We start from the raw sequence: 18,193 nt of genomic DNA, 5'->3' as shown, positions 1-18,193 counted from the left end.
AGCTGGCTTTGCTGTGATTGGGTCATCTAGCCACCTGTCCTCCAAATGCCAAGAGTACGCCATCCGCTCCCTGTGTTTCCACTCCCTCCCTCTGTGCGACACAAACACCAACAACCCACGGCCACGGCAGATCTGCAAGGACGAATGTGAAATCCTGGAGGAGTCAATCTGCAAGACTGAGTATATCCTAGCCAAACAACACCAACTTATAGGTGGGTGTTAGATACGACAGATGTCAATTTACAGTGTTTTCCAAGCAACACACGGTTTACATGTTTATTCTGTTGACTGGTATTAAGGTAGTTCAAAGGCAGTAAAATAATTGAACCTACAACAGTTCACTGGCATCTGTCTAGACTGCTGGAGTGGTCAATGGTGATTAGTTTGACACGAGTGGGTAGAAGTCTTGATTCCAGCAGTGATAACTCACCGGATGCCTATTGTGTTATTCCTTTTCTTTGAATGACATTGTTATATACTTGTTACAACAGCTGCTCAAAAAACACAAAAAAATCCTAATACTTACCGACTCCCTGAGTGGACTGCAAGCCCTCCAAAACAAAAATACCAAAAACCGACCTAAATTAATAAATCAAATACTTAAAAGCTCCAACGACCTAACTAAGGCAGGCAAACAAATAACCTTCTTGTGGATACCCGCCCACGTAGGAATATACGGTAATGAAAACGCCGATAAAGCAGCTAAACTATCCCTCAAAATCCCAGAAATAAGCTTAAACTTACCCATCTCAAAATCAGAAATTAAAAGTGTAAACAAGCAAAAAATCACCAACAAATGGCATAACCTATATCTAAACTCAAATAGCCAAATCAAAAAAGTGCTCAGCAAACCACTAACCAAACCAAAAATTCTCCATCCATCCAAAAAAATCGACAGAGTAATCACTAAACTCCAAACAGGACACACCAACCTAAATAACCACCTAAAAAAATTTAAAAAACACACTACAGGTAACTGCCCACACTGCAAACAACCAGAAACCCCAGAACACGCACTCATCCACTGCACACACTACCTAACACATCGAACCGCATTACAAACCACCCTCAATCTAAACAAGGCTCTAACTCTAGAAGCAATACTAAACCCACAAAATAAACTAGAAAACTTCAAGGCCTTAGGCGTATTCTTAATAAAAACGGAACTAATAAAACGCATCTAAAAACTCAATAACCTACCAAATCAAAATCACATAAACAAACAAACATCCACCATACCCAGCTCCCTTAGTTCTCCTCCCCAATCTCATCGGCATCTATTCCAAATCTCAAAATTCCCAAATTCTATATAAGCAACCCCTAAAACCCCCCTCTTGGGTTGCACAGACCACTTTCGCCCCTTTCGGAAACACATTAAATGGCCTGGCCGGGCCCGTGTGCGAAATACGCATCAGTCGGAAAGCGCACGTTAAATCTCCAAAGTAAGTAAGTAAGTAAGTGTTCAATAAACCATGTTTGTGTTTATATGTAAGTTGGTATTTCCGCTATCCAAAGTGTGCAGTGAGGCCGTCTTATTGTTGATAGTCATTTTGGAGACATAAATGCGAAGTTTCATTAATGCGAACATAGACCACTCGCATTTTTCGCATTTAATTCCAGCTTGCGTTAAATTCAAGATTTACAGTATATTGAATGAACAAAACAAGCCACAGCCTGTTTCCAGCAGCGGCAAACCAGTGATCTGACCAATGAGTGCTCAGGTTACATCTTCCAACCAGCAATATTTCTCCTGCAACATGGGCCACTGTGGCCATCTATTCCACACGTTGCTTCAATGTCGGTCAGAGACAGGGTTTGCACAAACTTCATGCACAGGGTTGGGCTTAAAATGCATGCACATTTCACTTGTGTGTGTTATAATCAGCTTTATTTCATTCACTGACTAAGGATAGACACGCATCACCACAACACTTCAAAGCATTTGTGAAGGAGGAAAGTAATGTATACAAACCCATGAAATATTGAAGTGGAAATCCTAGAGGCGTCAATCTTAAGTATATTCTAGTCAAACAACATGAACTTAGATGGTGTTAAATCTTTGAGGCATCAATAATGCTGTTGGATATTTCTTATTTTGGTTGCAAGTGACCTTTTAGTGTCTCTGTGTTTCAGGCAACTCACTACTGCCAGACTGCAAGAAGTTGGCAGGCCCTGGCACACCGGAGGGAGATAACTGTATTCGCGTCGGCATCAGCATCACAGAGGGCTACAATAAGAGTGAGTAGTATGACAGGACACAGCCACTCAACAGTTGCACTTGCATCCAATTCTTAACTAGGTTGCATCCAAGATCTTTTGACATTATGTCAGTCAGACCTACATAAGTATATTACTAGCATGGTCATCTTGGATTTGTAAAAAGTGTTTCACCTAAAATTACTCAATCTCATTAAAATCTAATCATGCAACCTCGAAATATTTAACAGAAGGTATTCCAAACGACAGTTACGGGATTTATGATTATATCCATATAATCTAGTCCATCTATAAGCCATTCCAGAATGTTCTTTTTAACAGTTTTAAATTTTTTAATCGAGAATACATCAAAATATGTTTTGAAGCATAGTCGCCAGTATGAAAATAGTGTCGTATAGCTTGAGAAAGCTGCCTTCTGATTGGCTAATGTAAATTTCTTGTCAGTCATTTCATTGATCGGTCAAAGTTCGTGAAAGGTCGTTCTGACGAGACCCATAATGGGATGTCCTCAGATCTTTGTTTTGCGGTAGCGAAACCTAAGATCTGATTTTAATGAGATTGAAAATGTTGCATGATTTGGTTCCAGATAAAACTGTGAACACATAATGCATCAGTGATGCCCCTTTTATGGTGATTAATTGTGAATATATAATAGTCTACAAGTGGTGAAACCATATTCTTGATATCACTACAATCATTGTTGCATTTAGTTTGTATGGATGATCCCAGCAATCATGTCATATATTGATATATTGTTGATATTGTCTAGCCTAAATTAATTGTTCTTATAGTTTCTTATTACTATGTAGTGTATTTTCCAACTTTATCCCACAATTTGCAGCCATGAAAATACTGTGCATAATAACAAGTTTGTCGTTATAATTACAGAGCACAATTGTTACAATGGCACTGGGACAACATATGAGGGAAATGTGAGCAAAACAAAGAGTGGCTTCACTTGCCAGAAGTGGAACTCGGACACACCCCATCAACACTTCTTCAAATCCTCCCGATACCCGATTGTTGGTGAGTATGTCACTGAATGAGGAATAATACAAGCAAATACTCTACCTCTATTACATCATTGGGATAAATCCCCCATTTTGTCTAACATCACACTATAAAAAATTCAGATTTTTAACAGAAGTCCACTTCACTGTCAACTGTTCATAATCAGTTGTGCCTGTGATAGTATCCCACCTTCCAAAGCACCCATGCATGTGCATGGCAGGAAAACCTTACTTCTTCTTGCATAGCAGTTTTGGTCCCTTCATGACTTCTTGCCCATCATCTGCCTATCATGCTGGAGGTACTGTACTATTTCTTGTACAGAAGAGGACAGATATCTGATGTTTTCATTGAACTCATGGAATCTGGGAATCATTTTAAGAAGAGGGAAGATGCTAAAAGGACAGTAGTGAGTTTGTCTACATCTGTGAGTGAGAACTGTACTTCCTCAGCTGACACTCCCAAGACACCAACTGACCCTGATGTTCCATACCAGACAGAGGCACCCTTGCAAATATCCATGAGCTTGTTGATGCAACTACAGTGTTCACTCTCTCTTGTGCCCTTCAATATAGTGCTTGCTCGGTTATGGCATGCGCATGGCTCCCAAATTTACTTACATTTTAATAAACTCCAGTTTTACACTGACACAATGTTTTATCCCTATCACTGGATCACTGATCACATGTAACACTGGAAATACCATGTCAACAAATCCAAACTGAAGTATGCAATTTAATCCTGTTATTATACTCTTTGGTTATATAAAATAGCAATGCCATAAATCGCAAAGAGCAATGAATAACAAAGCATGGTTTATTTCACGATAAAACATTGTTTTATCATGGCGTAATTTCTGGAGAATTGAATATCTGCTCGCAACTTGATGATGTCACATATTGGACAACAGTATTTTTGAGATGGAAGTGTCAAGTGAATTGTTCCCCATGTGCTGTGGCTAAACGATCACATCTAAAAGTGGGTGAGATATGATAATCTGTATTAGGAGAAAAGGTACATGTAACTGACTTGAGGATTGTGAGAATATGCGGGAAATACCCACCTGTGAATAAATCGCATACGAAATACATGACTTGTGGTCGTTTATCATACAATAAACCACAGCAGTGTTTTTTTCTACGATAAAAAACTCCCACTCGTCGTTTATTGCTTAAATAAAAATGTGTTTGTTGTATATCTGAACTTATGTTTGTAATATAATATATTAACTTAATTCAAAATTTCATTCAATAATATTTTTTTAATGTGAAGTTTACACGATATATGGCTGTTCCCTTGAACAAGAGGTCGGTCACGAAACTGAAGTTCATAGATGTGTGAATGACACATTGTGACATTCAAACGCTTTTCACGATACTGCATTCTTGACATGACGTAAACACTGAGGGACTACTTCCACTTCCCTGGGCAAACCCCTGGGAATTCCCTAGCACGTAAAAATACAGAAGCATTGTTTCTCATCATTTGTTTAGCATACATTGGGATAAGTCAGAAAGTTTGTTTGCATGCCCGTTAAAGGACATCCTCGCTACAACCCACCGTACAGAACAAAACGAAGAAAAGCACATCCAAACTATCATATTATCAGCTTGATTTGTGTCTAGACTACAGTGACAGTGTACAGCAATCTGAATTTACCTTAGTATCTATTTGACACATCAATACAATCAGTCAGTGATGACTAACACTTGTAATAGCCACAGGTTAATTAAACTTCGGAAATCTCTCCCATCACGTTTATTGTGTCAGCCATTTTGGCATTGTGTACTCGATGTACATGTATTACGACATAGTATCATTGTGACTGACTTACTGAGGTAGTTCTTAACAGAGCTTTCTCATCTTATGAGGAAACTATCTGAATACATTGTTGTACAGAAACTACAAAAAAAAAATCCTGTTGAGCATAAGTTTATTCTGCGATACAGCTGGCTGTTGTATGGCTGTCAGTGTAAACATGAAGTCACATGTACTACATATAATTGTGGATAGATCTAGGTCTACAACCTTAGCGGTAAAAAAATAGTGATATAAAAATATATTTTAGCTAAACGTGTGTAAAGTGATCAGTAGATCGCACAACTCACCGTTATTTACAGCAACCACGGTCAGATTACCGCTATTGCCGCCTTGAAACAAACTTTAGTTGTCAGAAATTGGATACATGTATCATAAATGCCATACTTTGACTTGTTAAAAAATTTTATTGTGGCAATTTGACTATAACATAACGTTTTCAAGATCGAAATATATGTAGTGGGAAGTCACTACAGTGACTGGTCAAATTGTTCCATACGTGAAAAAAAATATCCCGCAAGAGCAATTAGCTGTACCAAAGTAAAAGCTGCAATTAAATAACACAATTTTGGAGATTATTATTCCTGATGAATTTCAGATACAATATCTTCAGACCATTGCATCAAAATTCTTCGAAGTTGTATCATTCAGTACTTTTTAACTGATTGCTATTTCCAGAAAATACACACAGTAAACTTAATCTCTGCATATACCGGTAAAACAATGCCTTGGAGAGCAGGAAAGACAATTTAAATGGTAAATCATCATGTCTAGTGATGTTTTATATCAAACTTCATATTTTTATCAAGTTTGTTATTCCTGTTTGTTTACGTGAATTTGCTGAAGGGATATGATCTGTGTTTTTTACTGTGCATAACACTCAGTAAATCTTTTTTTACACTATGGATCATAAACAACTACTTTTCTAATCTTTTTTCAAACTCTGAAACATGCAATGTAGATCGTGTTAGGTAGGCAGAGCATGTACAGTTCTGTTCTGTCCGGAAGATGACTTCTTGGCCCAACAGCTGAGTTTGAGAGAGAAACCATCTAGGCTTGGTTTGGGGCAGTACCCGGTAGTTACAGAAACCATGCTATAGGTTGAAATGGCAGTACTTGTCTGTCAGCATAAGATTTTCACAAGCCGAGGACACAAATGAAGACACAGAGAAGCCGTCCATGCCAGTGATAGTCAAAAATACATCAAAATCAGTTCTAGTGAAAAGAAATTTACCAAAAGGAATGACATGTGCAGCTAAAATAATAGATAATGACTTGTATTGTTCTGCACAACCTGCATTATTATGCCAGCAAGATACGCTTCGTAATGGGTAGTTCCAATTTTAGTAAGGAAAGTATGGCTAAAACATTCTTGAGGTAGAAACACTTACCTTGTCCAGATAATTGAAAGGAAATCCAATAAGGGTGGTTTATGAAATGCTTTAAAATATGCTTTTACAAGATAATTTCACTTGTTTTTGGGTACTATATTGGCTTGACTTCTTGATTTTACCAGAGACAACCTAGAAAAAGTATTTGTAGCCACATGGCTACTTTGTCTTATGGCCTCAAAGAAGGGACAGTCAGTCATTTATTGTAACATGTTTGAGAACGACTTCACCTACTTGCATGCTAGTAAAACTGACTACAGACAAATATCTGAAATTTCTGCCAGATTCAAAGTGAACTACTGGTATGGCAAGTAGGGGTAAACAGGTTTGCAAATGTAACAGTAGTTTGATGGAAGTTTAACAGCTACTTATATATATCCTATGCAATAATCCTGGGATCAGGCCTTTTGAGGTGATTCAGATTTATGTACACCTATCGATTGTTAAACAACTAGAAAAAGGTTGTTTGGAACAATTAGGTACTACATTAGACTGTTAATTATTCAGGGTTTACTCAATGTCAGAACCTACCGATCCCGCGGATGTATTTTGGCAATGATGTGATAGAGGTAGGATATTTGCGAGAATTATCAAACAGTATTTATTACTGGTTATTCAGGAGTAATCCCTCCCACCACCCAATAATCTGCATCTATTGTGGTTGATGTTGGAAAGAAATGAGGTTTTCTTGCCTTTGACATGCAAGGGTGCTTTGACAGTGTAGATGACTTCTGTTCAAAATCTGAAGATTTATGTAGCGTAATGTTAGCCACAATGTAGTATTCATGGCAGTGATGTAATAGAGGTGGTATCATTTGATTTATTAACAATGACAACTGCTTTTTGGTGTAGTGTAGGTCTAGTATGTTAAACATGAAGTGCTTATAAGTTGTTTTTTGCACAGCTAGTTATAATGAATTACATAGGGATCAAAGATGAACATCGATAGTGGTGATATCAGCTGTCGCCTGATAGACTAATGACTTGCAAATGAATTGCTACACTTTCAGATATCTTAGCATTTTTTTGTTATGAAAATTATATTTTTTCAGGTTCTCATAATTATTGTCGCAACCCTGGCAACCAAGAGGAAGGCCCTTGGTGCTTCACAACAAATGGCCATGTTCAGAAGGAAGTGTGTGCCATCCCTAAGTGTGGTGAGTATACCTACAGCCACAGTCACCTCAGCTGAGTCAGCGTTGTGTAACCTTTCATCTCCTGATCATTTTGTTTTTTCAAAAGGTAGTCCATTCTTTAAGAGCTTGATTTAAAGGTTGAGACTACAAAACAGATTTCCATTTGCTTTCAACAGACAGTTGTTCGTTTAGCTCTCATTAGTAAAGACTACAGGTGTGTTTGGCGAGAAAGCTGTCATCAAACCACAAGCTCTATGATGCTGAAACTGTGCAGGGATTATCCCTGCAAACACTCTGCTATATACTGCTAAATTTATGGCCTGAGTTACAAAAATTACAGATTCTGGCAGCCATATTGAAAATACTGTTTTTCCTATTACTCAGTTATTTCTGAGTGCAAATTTCTGTATGTATGTGGTGTTAAGAATGTTGATTAAATTTCATGTCTATAAATTGTTTGATAGGCATTACTTAGAAGTTGACGGGTGACAAGGTAGACACAATTTTATGGATAACAACTTCTTTAATACAGTTAAAAGCAACGTTTCGGTATAGATCCTTATACCGTTGTCAGGCAGGACTGAATGAGGGACATTGTAATCCTCCACCTACTATATATATTCTGTACAATGTAAGGATCTTAAACGAAACGTCGCTTTTAACAGTATTAAAGGAGTTGTTATCCATAAAATTGTGTCTACCTTGAAATTTCATGTCTGCATATACTTGTTAACCCCTTTATTGTGGCCTTTGTAATCTAAATTTGCAAATATTCAAGTAAAAATCAAGTGAACTCTGTTTATGATATTATTGAGGCATTAATTCAAGTATGCCCTTAATATACTTTATCTGAATAAATTGACCTATGATATCGAAAATATTCTGAACATTGAATGAGGTGTATTTCAGTTTCTTGCAATCACACAGTATGTATTATTTAACACACATCTGAACATGTCTACCCTTATTCATCGAGACATCCTTGATTATGTATGCCTACCCAATACTTACTTAGTAGTATGTCACATAACATAAGTTGTGTGTCCCACTTCAGTGAAGTCCAAAGGACTGGTTCCTGGCATTAGTGTTAGGATGACTGATTTATGCTGATAGACATGTTGCAGATACCTTTAACATCTGAATGCCATTTTGAAGATTCATTTTCCCATATTAGAACTGAATTAGAACAAAACTACTTGGAAATCTAATCTTATACTGATCATTTTATTATAGTTGATATGGGTTTGAATATATTCTGCTGTGTATTTCAGTGTTTCACTGTATGTTTGTATGTGTTTCAGTTGGTGGCACTAGTGGATCAGCAGGGGGAGAAGAGCAGGGCAACAAACTCATGTTCATCTTGGTTCCTGGTATCACAGTCCCACTAGCTCTTGCCTTGCTCCTCGCCCTTGTCTGCTTCTGCCAGCAATCAAGGAGCAGACAAAATGGCAAGGGCAAGGCTGCAAGTCGACCAAATGTTCCCATGGAGATGAGTCCCCTCAACCCCAAACCAAGCTCGCGTGCTAGAGAGTTCCCAATGGGCAACATACGCTTTCTACAAGAATTGGGCGAAGGTGCTTTTGGCAAAGTTTATAAAGGAGAGCTATTGGGATTGTATGGAGACAACACTGTCAGCAAGGTTGCCATCAAAACCTTGAAAGATACTGCCACACCAAAAACTCAAAATGACTTTCGGCGCGAAGTTGACCTGATGTCAGAAATGAGACACCCAAATATTGTGTGTCTGCTAGGTGTATGTATGAAACAGGAGCCAATGTGCATGTTGTTTGAGTATATGACACATGGAGACCTACATGAGTATCTCCTGATGCATTCACCCCACTCAGACATATCTGGAAAGGATGATGAGGGGGCAGCTAAGTTGCTGGAGTATCCTGACATGCTGTTCATGTCACTGCAGATAGCTGCGGGCATGGAGTATCTGGCCAGCCACCACTTCGTCCACCGAGACCTAGCAGCCAGAAACATCCTGGTGGGAGAAAACCTCACAGTCAAAATCTCAGATTTTGGGTTATCACGAGATGTTTACTCCTCTGATTACTACCGTGTCCAGAGTAAATCTCTATTGCCTGTTCGCTGGATGCCACCAGAGTCTATCATGTATGGTAAATTCACAACTGATAGTGATGTTTGGGCATTTGGGGTTGTCTTGTGGGAAGTCTTCAGCTATGGCCTTCAACCATACTTCGGGTACTCTAACCAAGAGGTGATTGAGATGATCCGTTCAAGACAGATTCTAGGATGTCCTGAAGATTGTCCAGCACGCATATATGGCTTGATGGTGGAATGTTGGCATGAAACTCCAGCAAGAAGACCATCTTTCAGAGAAATACATGCACGTCTGAGAGCCTGGAAGGGGGAAATAATGACTGGCCAGAATCCGCACTGGAGCCTGTCTCAGAGTCACTCGGCACACTCAAGCAGTACTCACCAGAGTTCCCACAGCCAGCCCAGCCACCATAGCAGCACTGGACCGAGCAACACCACCGCTGTTACTGGGTTGACTGGCAGCAGCAACACTTCAGACCCCATGTACCACCCGATTGCTCAACCACCCCAAATGGTCATGCACCACCCTAACCTGCCAAGCCACATGCAGCCTCTGTTGCCACCTCACAACGCCAGGAATGGTCCACCGCCCTACAATAAGTTGGAGAATTCTCAAAACAAAATCTCACCACCAGGTTCAGTAGCCAGTTCAAATTCTACAAAAAGTGCCACATCACAAGGTTCCTCAACTGGGAACCTTAAGCCTGGAAATCATAATGCCATGCCATTGTACATAGGGAACAATGTAAAAAATGGCACACCATCTGTGACGGAGTGCAACCGTTTTAATAGTCTAATGTCACACAATGGATACATTCCTGATCAGAGGACTTCAGAAATATAAGGTGAACCAATGTGCACAGAGATGTGTGCTGACTGACCGACACAGCTCCCAGAGTCAGTCATTGTTTGATTGTGATGATACAATGATGCTGATACATGATTGTACAAATTATTTCGTCATTGGAATACAACCAGATTGGGAATGGTTCTGTTGTTTCTGGCACAACTGATACCAGTTGATGTGTTAAGACACTGGTGTGCTATGCCAAACGTGACCAGTTCTCAGTAAACGATGCAATAACATAGTGTTATAAAGTGCCACTGGCCCCAACCAGATGTCTTCAACTTGCTGAACATTGACTCGGTGCTATCAGATTTGTTGACTTTTGTATGATGCAGTTTAAGTAGAAGACATGCCTCCCACCCCTGCCCTATGCCTTAGAGTCATGGGTACGGCTGGCTGTCACTAGCTTGGTAGCAATACCAAAGATAAACTTTGGGCCAATATTTGTTGCATTATACATAGAAGCTTCAGTGTTTGTTTTGTTTGTTTGGCCATGGAATTCAGTTAAAACTCACACTAATTTCAGTTCATGGGAAGTATGATGATGGTTTAACATGCCAAAAACAAAACATTTTTATATAAAAATAATGACATTTTGAGAATTTGAGATGATTTCCACATCACCCTTGAACAAGTGTTGGAGCAGTTTTAATTGATGCTATTCACAGTTCCTGTGATATATAGATCAGTATTGTTGTTAATTTTGCAGTTACTTTGTTTTGTCCTGACTAGCTGTTGTCTATTTATTTTATTCAAGTCTAACTTGTGAGTAACAGCATAATACTATACTCTTTGTAGATCAGCCTAAAGACCAAAGATTGTAGCCTTAAGGCAATCTTAGATTGCAAACAATCTTTACATCAGTTTTTGCTAGATGGAGTTTTTGTAGCAAATTAATCTTTACTTAAGCATGTGTGAGCGTGGTGAATCATGAGAGACAGTTTGGATGGCAGATGAAAGAATGTGTTGAAATTGCAACAACTGTAAGTTGTATTGTTATTCTTAGTGGTCACCAAAATTATTGCATAAAGACAATCAAAAGACGTTTTGGGGGTGCCTGGGAGGTGTAAGTGCCTTTTGAGGACAGTGGTGATAGCTGAAAGAAATTTACCTGGATCAGAATGACTAAGAGCCCTTTCTGTCTATGAAGACAGTCCCTCCTGCCTGTGTTGATGCAGTGTCAGTACTTGAAGACAGTCCCTCCTGCCTGTGTTGATGCAGTGTCAGTACTGGAAGACAGTCCCTCCTGCCTGTGTTGATGCAGTGTCAGTACTGGAAGACAGTCCCTCCTGCCTGTGTTGATGCAGTGTCAGTACTGGAAGACAGTCCCTCCCGCCTGTGTTGATGCAGTGTCAGTACTGGAAGACAGTCCCTCCTGCCTGTGTTGATGCAGTGTCAGTACTGGAAGACAGTCCCTCCTGCCTGTGTTGATGCAGTGTCAGTACTGGAAGACAGTCCCTCCTGCCTATGTTGATGCAGTGTCAGTACTGGAAGACAGTCCCTCCCGCCTGTGTTGATGCAGTGTCAGTACTGGAAGACAGTCCCTCCCACCTGTGTTGATGCAGTGTCAGTACTGGAAGACAGTCCCTCCTGCCTGTGTTGATGCAGTGTCAGTACTGGAAGACAGTCCCTCCCGCCTGTGTTGATGCAGTGTCAGTACTGGAAGACAGTCCCTCCTGCCTGTGTTGATGCAGTGTCAGTACTGGAAGACAGTCCCTCCTGCCTATGTTGATGCAGTGTCAGTACTGGAAGACAGTCCCTCCTGCCTGTGTTGATGCAGTGTCAGTACTGGAAGACAGTCCCTCCCGCCTGTGTTGATGCAGTGTCAGTACTGGAAGACAGTCCCTCCTGCCTGTGTTGATGCAGTGTCAGTACTGGAAGACAGTCCCTCCTGCCTGTGTTGATGCAGTGTCAGTACTGGAAGACCATCCCTCCCGCCTGTGTTGATGCAGTGTCAGTACTGGAAGACAGTCCCTCCCGCCTGTGTTGATGCAGTGTCAGTACTGGAAGACCATCCCTCCCGCCTGTGTTGATGCAGTGTCAGTACTGGAAGACAGTCCCTCCAACCTGTGTTGATGCAGTGTCAGTACTGGAAGATAGTCCCTCCCGCCTGTGTTGATGCAGTGTCAGTACTGGAAGACAGTCCCTCCCGCCTGTGTTGATGCAGTGCCAGTACTGGAAGACAGTCCCTCCCGCCTGTGTTGATGCAGTGCCAGTACTGGAAGACCATCCCTCCCGCCTGAGTTGATGCAGTGTCAGTACTGGAAGACAGTCCCTCCCGCCTGTGTTGATGCAGTGTCAGTACTGGAAGACAGTCCCTCCCACCTGTGTTGATGCAGTGTCAGTACTGGAAGACCATCCCTCCCGCCTGTGTTGATGCAGTGCCAGTACTGGAAGACCATCCCTTCCGCCTGTGTTGATGCAGTGTCAGTACTGGAAGACAGTCCCTCCCGCCTGTGTTGATGCAGTGTCAGTACTGGAAGACAGTCGCTCCTGCCTGTGTTGATGCAGTGTCAGTACTGGAAGACCATCCCTCCCGCCTGTGTTGATGCAGTGTCAGTACTGGAAGACAGTCCCTCCAACCTGTGTTGATGCAGTGTCAGTACTGGAAGACAGTCCCTCCTGCCTGTGTTGATGCAGTGTCAGTACTGGAAGACAGTCCCTCCTGCCTGTGTTGATGCAGTGCCAGTACTTGAAGACAGTCCCCCCTGCCTGTGTTGATGCAGTGTCAGTACTGGAAGACAGTCCCTCCTGCCTATGTTGATGCACTAGTCCACTTAAGGCAAAGGTGACTTTAAGTAGTTTTTTATGAGTTCATACACTTACATCTGTATGTCTGTGCAGTATGGAGTGCCTGTCTGCATGTGAGTGTGTGTATGAGTGTTTTGTACAGTTACATAGTGCCATTTCAATACCCAGTCAGCTAGATCATCTAGCCGGAATGTCAGTTTATCTACTGGAGCACCACATTATCAGAGGCTGAGCTTTGGGATTATCATGTTGATGTCCAATGAAATAATGACAACTTTGTTGTTAAAATGAAGATTCATTCTTGTCCTTTTCAGTGGACATCATGCATTTGATGCATACCGGAAGTTGACTGCCTATATGACCTAGAGTTTAGTTGTTCATGTTGTGTACAAAGACTCTCAAGTTACAGGAAATCTTGATGGCAAATTTGAATTGAATGCAATCAAACACTTTTTATCTTGTTTAAATGTACAATATTTACCCCCAGTTTGTTGGTACTCAGAGCTATGCATATTCTTACTGTGATTTCTACACTACTCATCTGTCCTACTGATGTTTGCCTTATGAGTGTATCTATCTGGCTTCTCTGGTGTACATGTTGGAGCTCACTGGCACCCAGTGTCCGTGGGCTTCGTAAGCTGTTGTCATGTGCCCCTGGCCATATGCTGACCGGTACCTGATGCCCAGGGGCGTCAGTTTGTACTTAGCTTGTATATATGCCTATGTAGGACAACAGTTGACAACATGTACATACTATATATTGTTGTGCAACACCTAGAATGCAAAGTTGTTCAAATTATTCAGCTTCTCTCAAACACTATTTTCTAATTTTCCATGATGAAAGCTTTGCAGAAACATTTCATGCATATTTATGATTAGAAGTTAGTTGAAGTTATAGTATCATGAAATCTAAGATGACATCATTGGAATTGATGCAATACCATTTTGTAAGTAGAGTGCAGTGAGAAGCTGATGATGACAACTTTGACCTGGTGCTACATGTAACGGCTTATATGCTGTCTGTGCATGTAAATTATGGAAGTTACATATAATGCATATCAGAGAAATCTGTTGCATGCATAATTGATTATAAAATGCTGATATTGTCTAATAAAATTAGTAAAATTGAAAGTAAAGTCTTTGTCTTTTAACTGGCATTCTTACAGCCTGATTTCACAATCACTAGAGTGGAACGGAATTGCTTTGGTCAGGTTTGGATAAAGATCAACAAAGGTCAAAAACACTGTTCAGGTTATTCACACTGCCTGATGAGTTGGACTTTCACCACCGATCCTGCTCTTGGTCTTATTGCCATGAGATGGGGTTTCCTTAAGTTCTTATTACACTTGTGGGTAATATTAATTACTGTATTCAATGGGTTTATTTTCTGGCATTTTTATGTTTGCTATAAATTGAAGGTCAAAGTCATCAAGTATTTGTATGACATATGCATAAATAATATTAGACATAAAGATAACTTTATGCAAAAATGTGTCCAGTTTTCATATTTGTGATCTCTGTGTCTGGAATACATGATTTTGGTTGATTTCTGTCTAAGATCAAGGTATTGAGTAGTTACATGGAGTGAATGAGTGAATATGGTTTAACTCCACATTTAAGAAAAGTCTAGCAATATCACAGCAAGGGACACCAGAAATGGGCTTGACACATTCCATGCATATGGAGAAACAATACCGGGACCTTGCTTCAGACGAGCAAATGTTTCAACCACTAGGCTACCACCCAAACCACAGTGTAAACACTTTGTGAATGTCTGTAAGATGTCACTCTCAAGGACATTCACTCATTTAAACATGTAAACACTCTACCCCTATTACATCATTGCCAGAAATCCTTTATTTTGGCTGCAATCACACCATACTAAACTTGCAGAATTTCAACAGGGGTCCCCTCCTCAGTCAGCTTGTCACAAATGTGGCCAATTTATTATCTCAGGCGACCCTCACGTAAACTGTTCGAGGTGCAGAGAATCCACCTGTACAAAGGATGATCGCTGTCTGCTCTGTCTCCCTCTCTCCAAGAAAGCATTTACGAAGCTTAGAGAAAAGTTGATAATGATATCTCCCAGACTGATAAACAACCTTACCCATCATCCGGCACATCCAGAGTTTCCTGCCACACTGCAGGAGCAATTATTTAGTCAGCAGAAATCAGAGATGACATCACTTTTTAAATCCCGTCTATTGGCTCCAACGCTGCTGCTGACCCAAGCCTACCGACCATGGCTTACTGTTTGACTGTCCAACGGGACCTAAGCCAGCCGTACAGACTCCACGGGATTACCCAGCCAGCCAGCCAGCCAGCCAGCCAGCCGAGAAGACAGCCACGGCATGGCTACCGTTACCAACGAGCAACAAGTCTCACATATCATAGAGACATATCATACCGGAACCATGGTCACCAGAGGATGACTTATCTGATGCTAGAACATCATCTATTCACAGAGGCGTCAGATTCGAGATGGGGAACTCATATGGACGATCTCACAGTACGGGGCTCATTGAACACCGAGGAGAGAAACTTTCATTTTAACTGCATGGAAATGAAGGCCATATATTACGGCCATCGTGGAATGGAGAACACACCTTCATCTATCATCAGTTCTCATAGCCACGGACAACACCACAGTAGTGGTACATATTCAGAAGCAGGAAGGAACCAGATCCAACTCCCTGATGATGGAGACTTCACGATTGTTTGCTTTTGGCATACTCCTTCAACTGCCGGATGGAAGCGAGACATGTACCTGGGAAACTGAACATACTGGCCGACAGTCTCTCAAGTGGGGGGAGAATATTGGCATATTGGACATTACATCCACAGTCCTTCACTTGGATAACCAAAATACGGGACATACCACACATGGATCTATTCACCACCTGCCACAAACTTGCAGTTTATGCCAGTCCAGTTCCAGACCCAAGAGCTCACCAGGTTGATGCTCTTTCGATGGATTGGACAAATCTATTCAGCTACCATTCCCACCATGGTCTCAAGACAAGGTCATCCACAAGATGGAGTAGATGGATTGCGAAATAATACTGATAGCCCCAGTATGGCTCAGCAGGGCATGGTTCCCCAGACTACTAAAGCTACAAATGGAGGAACCCATAAAGTTACCACTTCGTCGGGATCTGCTACGACAGAATCGTTATCACGCAGAAGATGCAAACATCCGGTTACTCTGAGCTTGCATCAGATACTGTGGCAAGATCGTGGCAACCTTCATACTCCCTTTTATGTGACAATAGATGGGACAAGTTTGTCCAGTGGTGAAGACGACTAGGGATTATTGATAATGCTGTATCAATCCCTATGATGGAGGACTTCCTTCTTCATCTACGATTGATGGTTAAAGATCAGCCCTTCATTCTGTACTTCAACATGACGGATGATCTATTGGAAACCATCCCATCCTCAACAGATTAATTAAATCATTTCTAAGATATTAGGACCCCTCGTATCTTCCTCAAGTGGAATTTGTCTGTGGTGTTATAGGCACTGTTAACCGAACCTTACGAACCCATGGCGAAGGCTACCCTACTTCAAAAAGCCAGGAAAACATCATTTCTGCTAGCCATAGTTACAGCAGCAGGAGTTTCGGAGTTACATGCCTTAGACTAGTCTAGTCTTACCCATGATCAACATTGGACTTCTATAAAGATAAAATCACTCCCAGAATTTGAGCAAAGAACCAATCAAAGCCAAGAACAAATCAAAGCCAAGAACTACACAATCCCGGCATTGGGACCAACAGTGGATCAACCAGACAGACTCTTGTGTCCCATCAGAGCTCTCAAGTTCATCTCTCGTCTAAAGACCCACATAGACCCCATCGAAGGAGGCTCTTTCTATCCTGTAAGACCAACTCGAACAAGGATATCAAAAAGGCTACTTTAGCAGAATGGATGAAGGCCACAGTTGCACAAAGTTATACACAGGCTCAGAATTCCACGCCTTCCCATAAGCCATGGCTACTGCTGCTATGGTCTCGTAGCTACACTCACTGGATTACTCGAGTTTCACTCATACCCCTCACTGGTCTTCCATCACCTTTACCTTCTCTCCCAGAATTTGTAGCTAAGAACTAAGCTGCTGCTGCGCATGTCCCTTTGGGTCACAGATATTACACCATTCCTGTACTAGGATCATCCCGACTTCTGTGCCCCATAAGAGCTCTCAAGCTCTATCTAGCAGCTACTGATCTCCAATGCTGACGTCCGAAAAGATTACAGAGGGGGCGAGGAATGGTCACCTACTACTTCCACTGATGATTGATCCTTAGTGAAACCATATATCATTACAATTGAGTGAACTGGATGACTGGAAGTGACTCCATAACCGAAAGTGACGTCATATGTGACATCATTTGGACCGGAAATGAGATCAAAAGGAAGAAAATGACCTTGGGCGGAAGTGACGTCAGGAACTGATAGTAAAGACCGGAAGTGACGTAAAATATATAAAATGATGGCATCCAAGTATAGGGATTATCATAAATAGGGATATCAGCAATATAACGGTAGTTCTAAAGAAGGGATCACAAATTGACTGATCATTCCTCTGCACGATGTCCTCTTGAAATGGTTCAAAACATAACATCCCTTGGGGATTTGAAACAGTTATGTGAAGAAAGTACAAAGATTAAAGGAAATTACTGTCATATATGCAGGGAGTGTACTAGAGGCAGACCCCACCTTCCCTCTGGTATTTTCTTGCAATGATGTAATAGAGGGAGAGTATTCGCAAAACTTATCGAATAATAGTAATCATTGTTTATAATTCTAAGAATACTACCTCTATTTCATCAGATGTACTCCCTCCCAACTCCCCAATCATCTGTCTCTAGTAGAATGATGTTTGGAAAGAAGTGTGGTTGTGATTGCAGCCAAAATAAAGGATTTATGGCAATGATGTAATAGAGGTAGTATTCT

At 41.0% G+C, this 18,193-nt stretch overlaps 1 protein-coding gene across 5 annotated transcripts in view; it reads left to right on the top strand.

Annotated features, from left to right (window-relative positions):
- LOC124117948 (inactive tyrosine-protein kinase transmembrane receptor ROR1-like) overlaps nucleotides 1-14,369 on the top strand; it is a 233,569-nt gene extending 219,200 nt beyond the window's left edge. For all 5 annotated transcript variants that reach the window (XM_046479969.2, XM_046479970.2, XM_046479971.2 and 2 more), the window contains 5 exons: nucleotides 3-212; nucleotides 2,134-2,238; nucleotides 3,106-3,243; nucleotides 7,487-7,591; nucleotides 8,872-14,369. In XM_046479969.2, the coding sequence (XP_046335925.1) occupies nucleotides 3-212; nucleotides 2,134-2,238; nucleotides 3,106-3,243; nucleotides 7,487-7,591; nucleotides 8,872-10,484 (2,171 nt within the window). In that variant the 3' untranslated portion in view covers nucleotides 10,485-14,369. The remainder of the gene's footprint in view (nucleotides 1-2; nucleotides 213-2,133; nucleotides 2,239-3,105; nucleotides 3,244-7,486; nucleotides 7,592-8,871) is intronic.
- The last annotated feature ends 3,824 nt before the right edge of the window (nucleotides 14,370-18,193 follow it).

Source organism: Haliotis rufescens, unplaced genomic scaffold (assembly GCF_023055435.1).
Source record: "Haliotis rufescens isolate VD_foot unplaced genomic scaffold, xgHalRufe1.0.p SCAF_2, whole genome shotgun sequence".
Classification (NCBI taxonomy): Eukaryota; Metazoa; Mollusca; class Gastropoda; order Lepetellida; family Haliotidae; genus Haliotis; species Haliotis rufescens.
The sequence above is the reverse complement of the archived record's forward strand: the minus strand, read 5'-3'. Positions and strand labels throughout refer to the sequence as shown.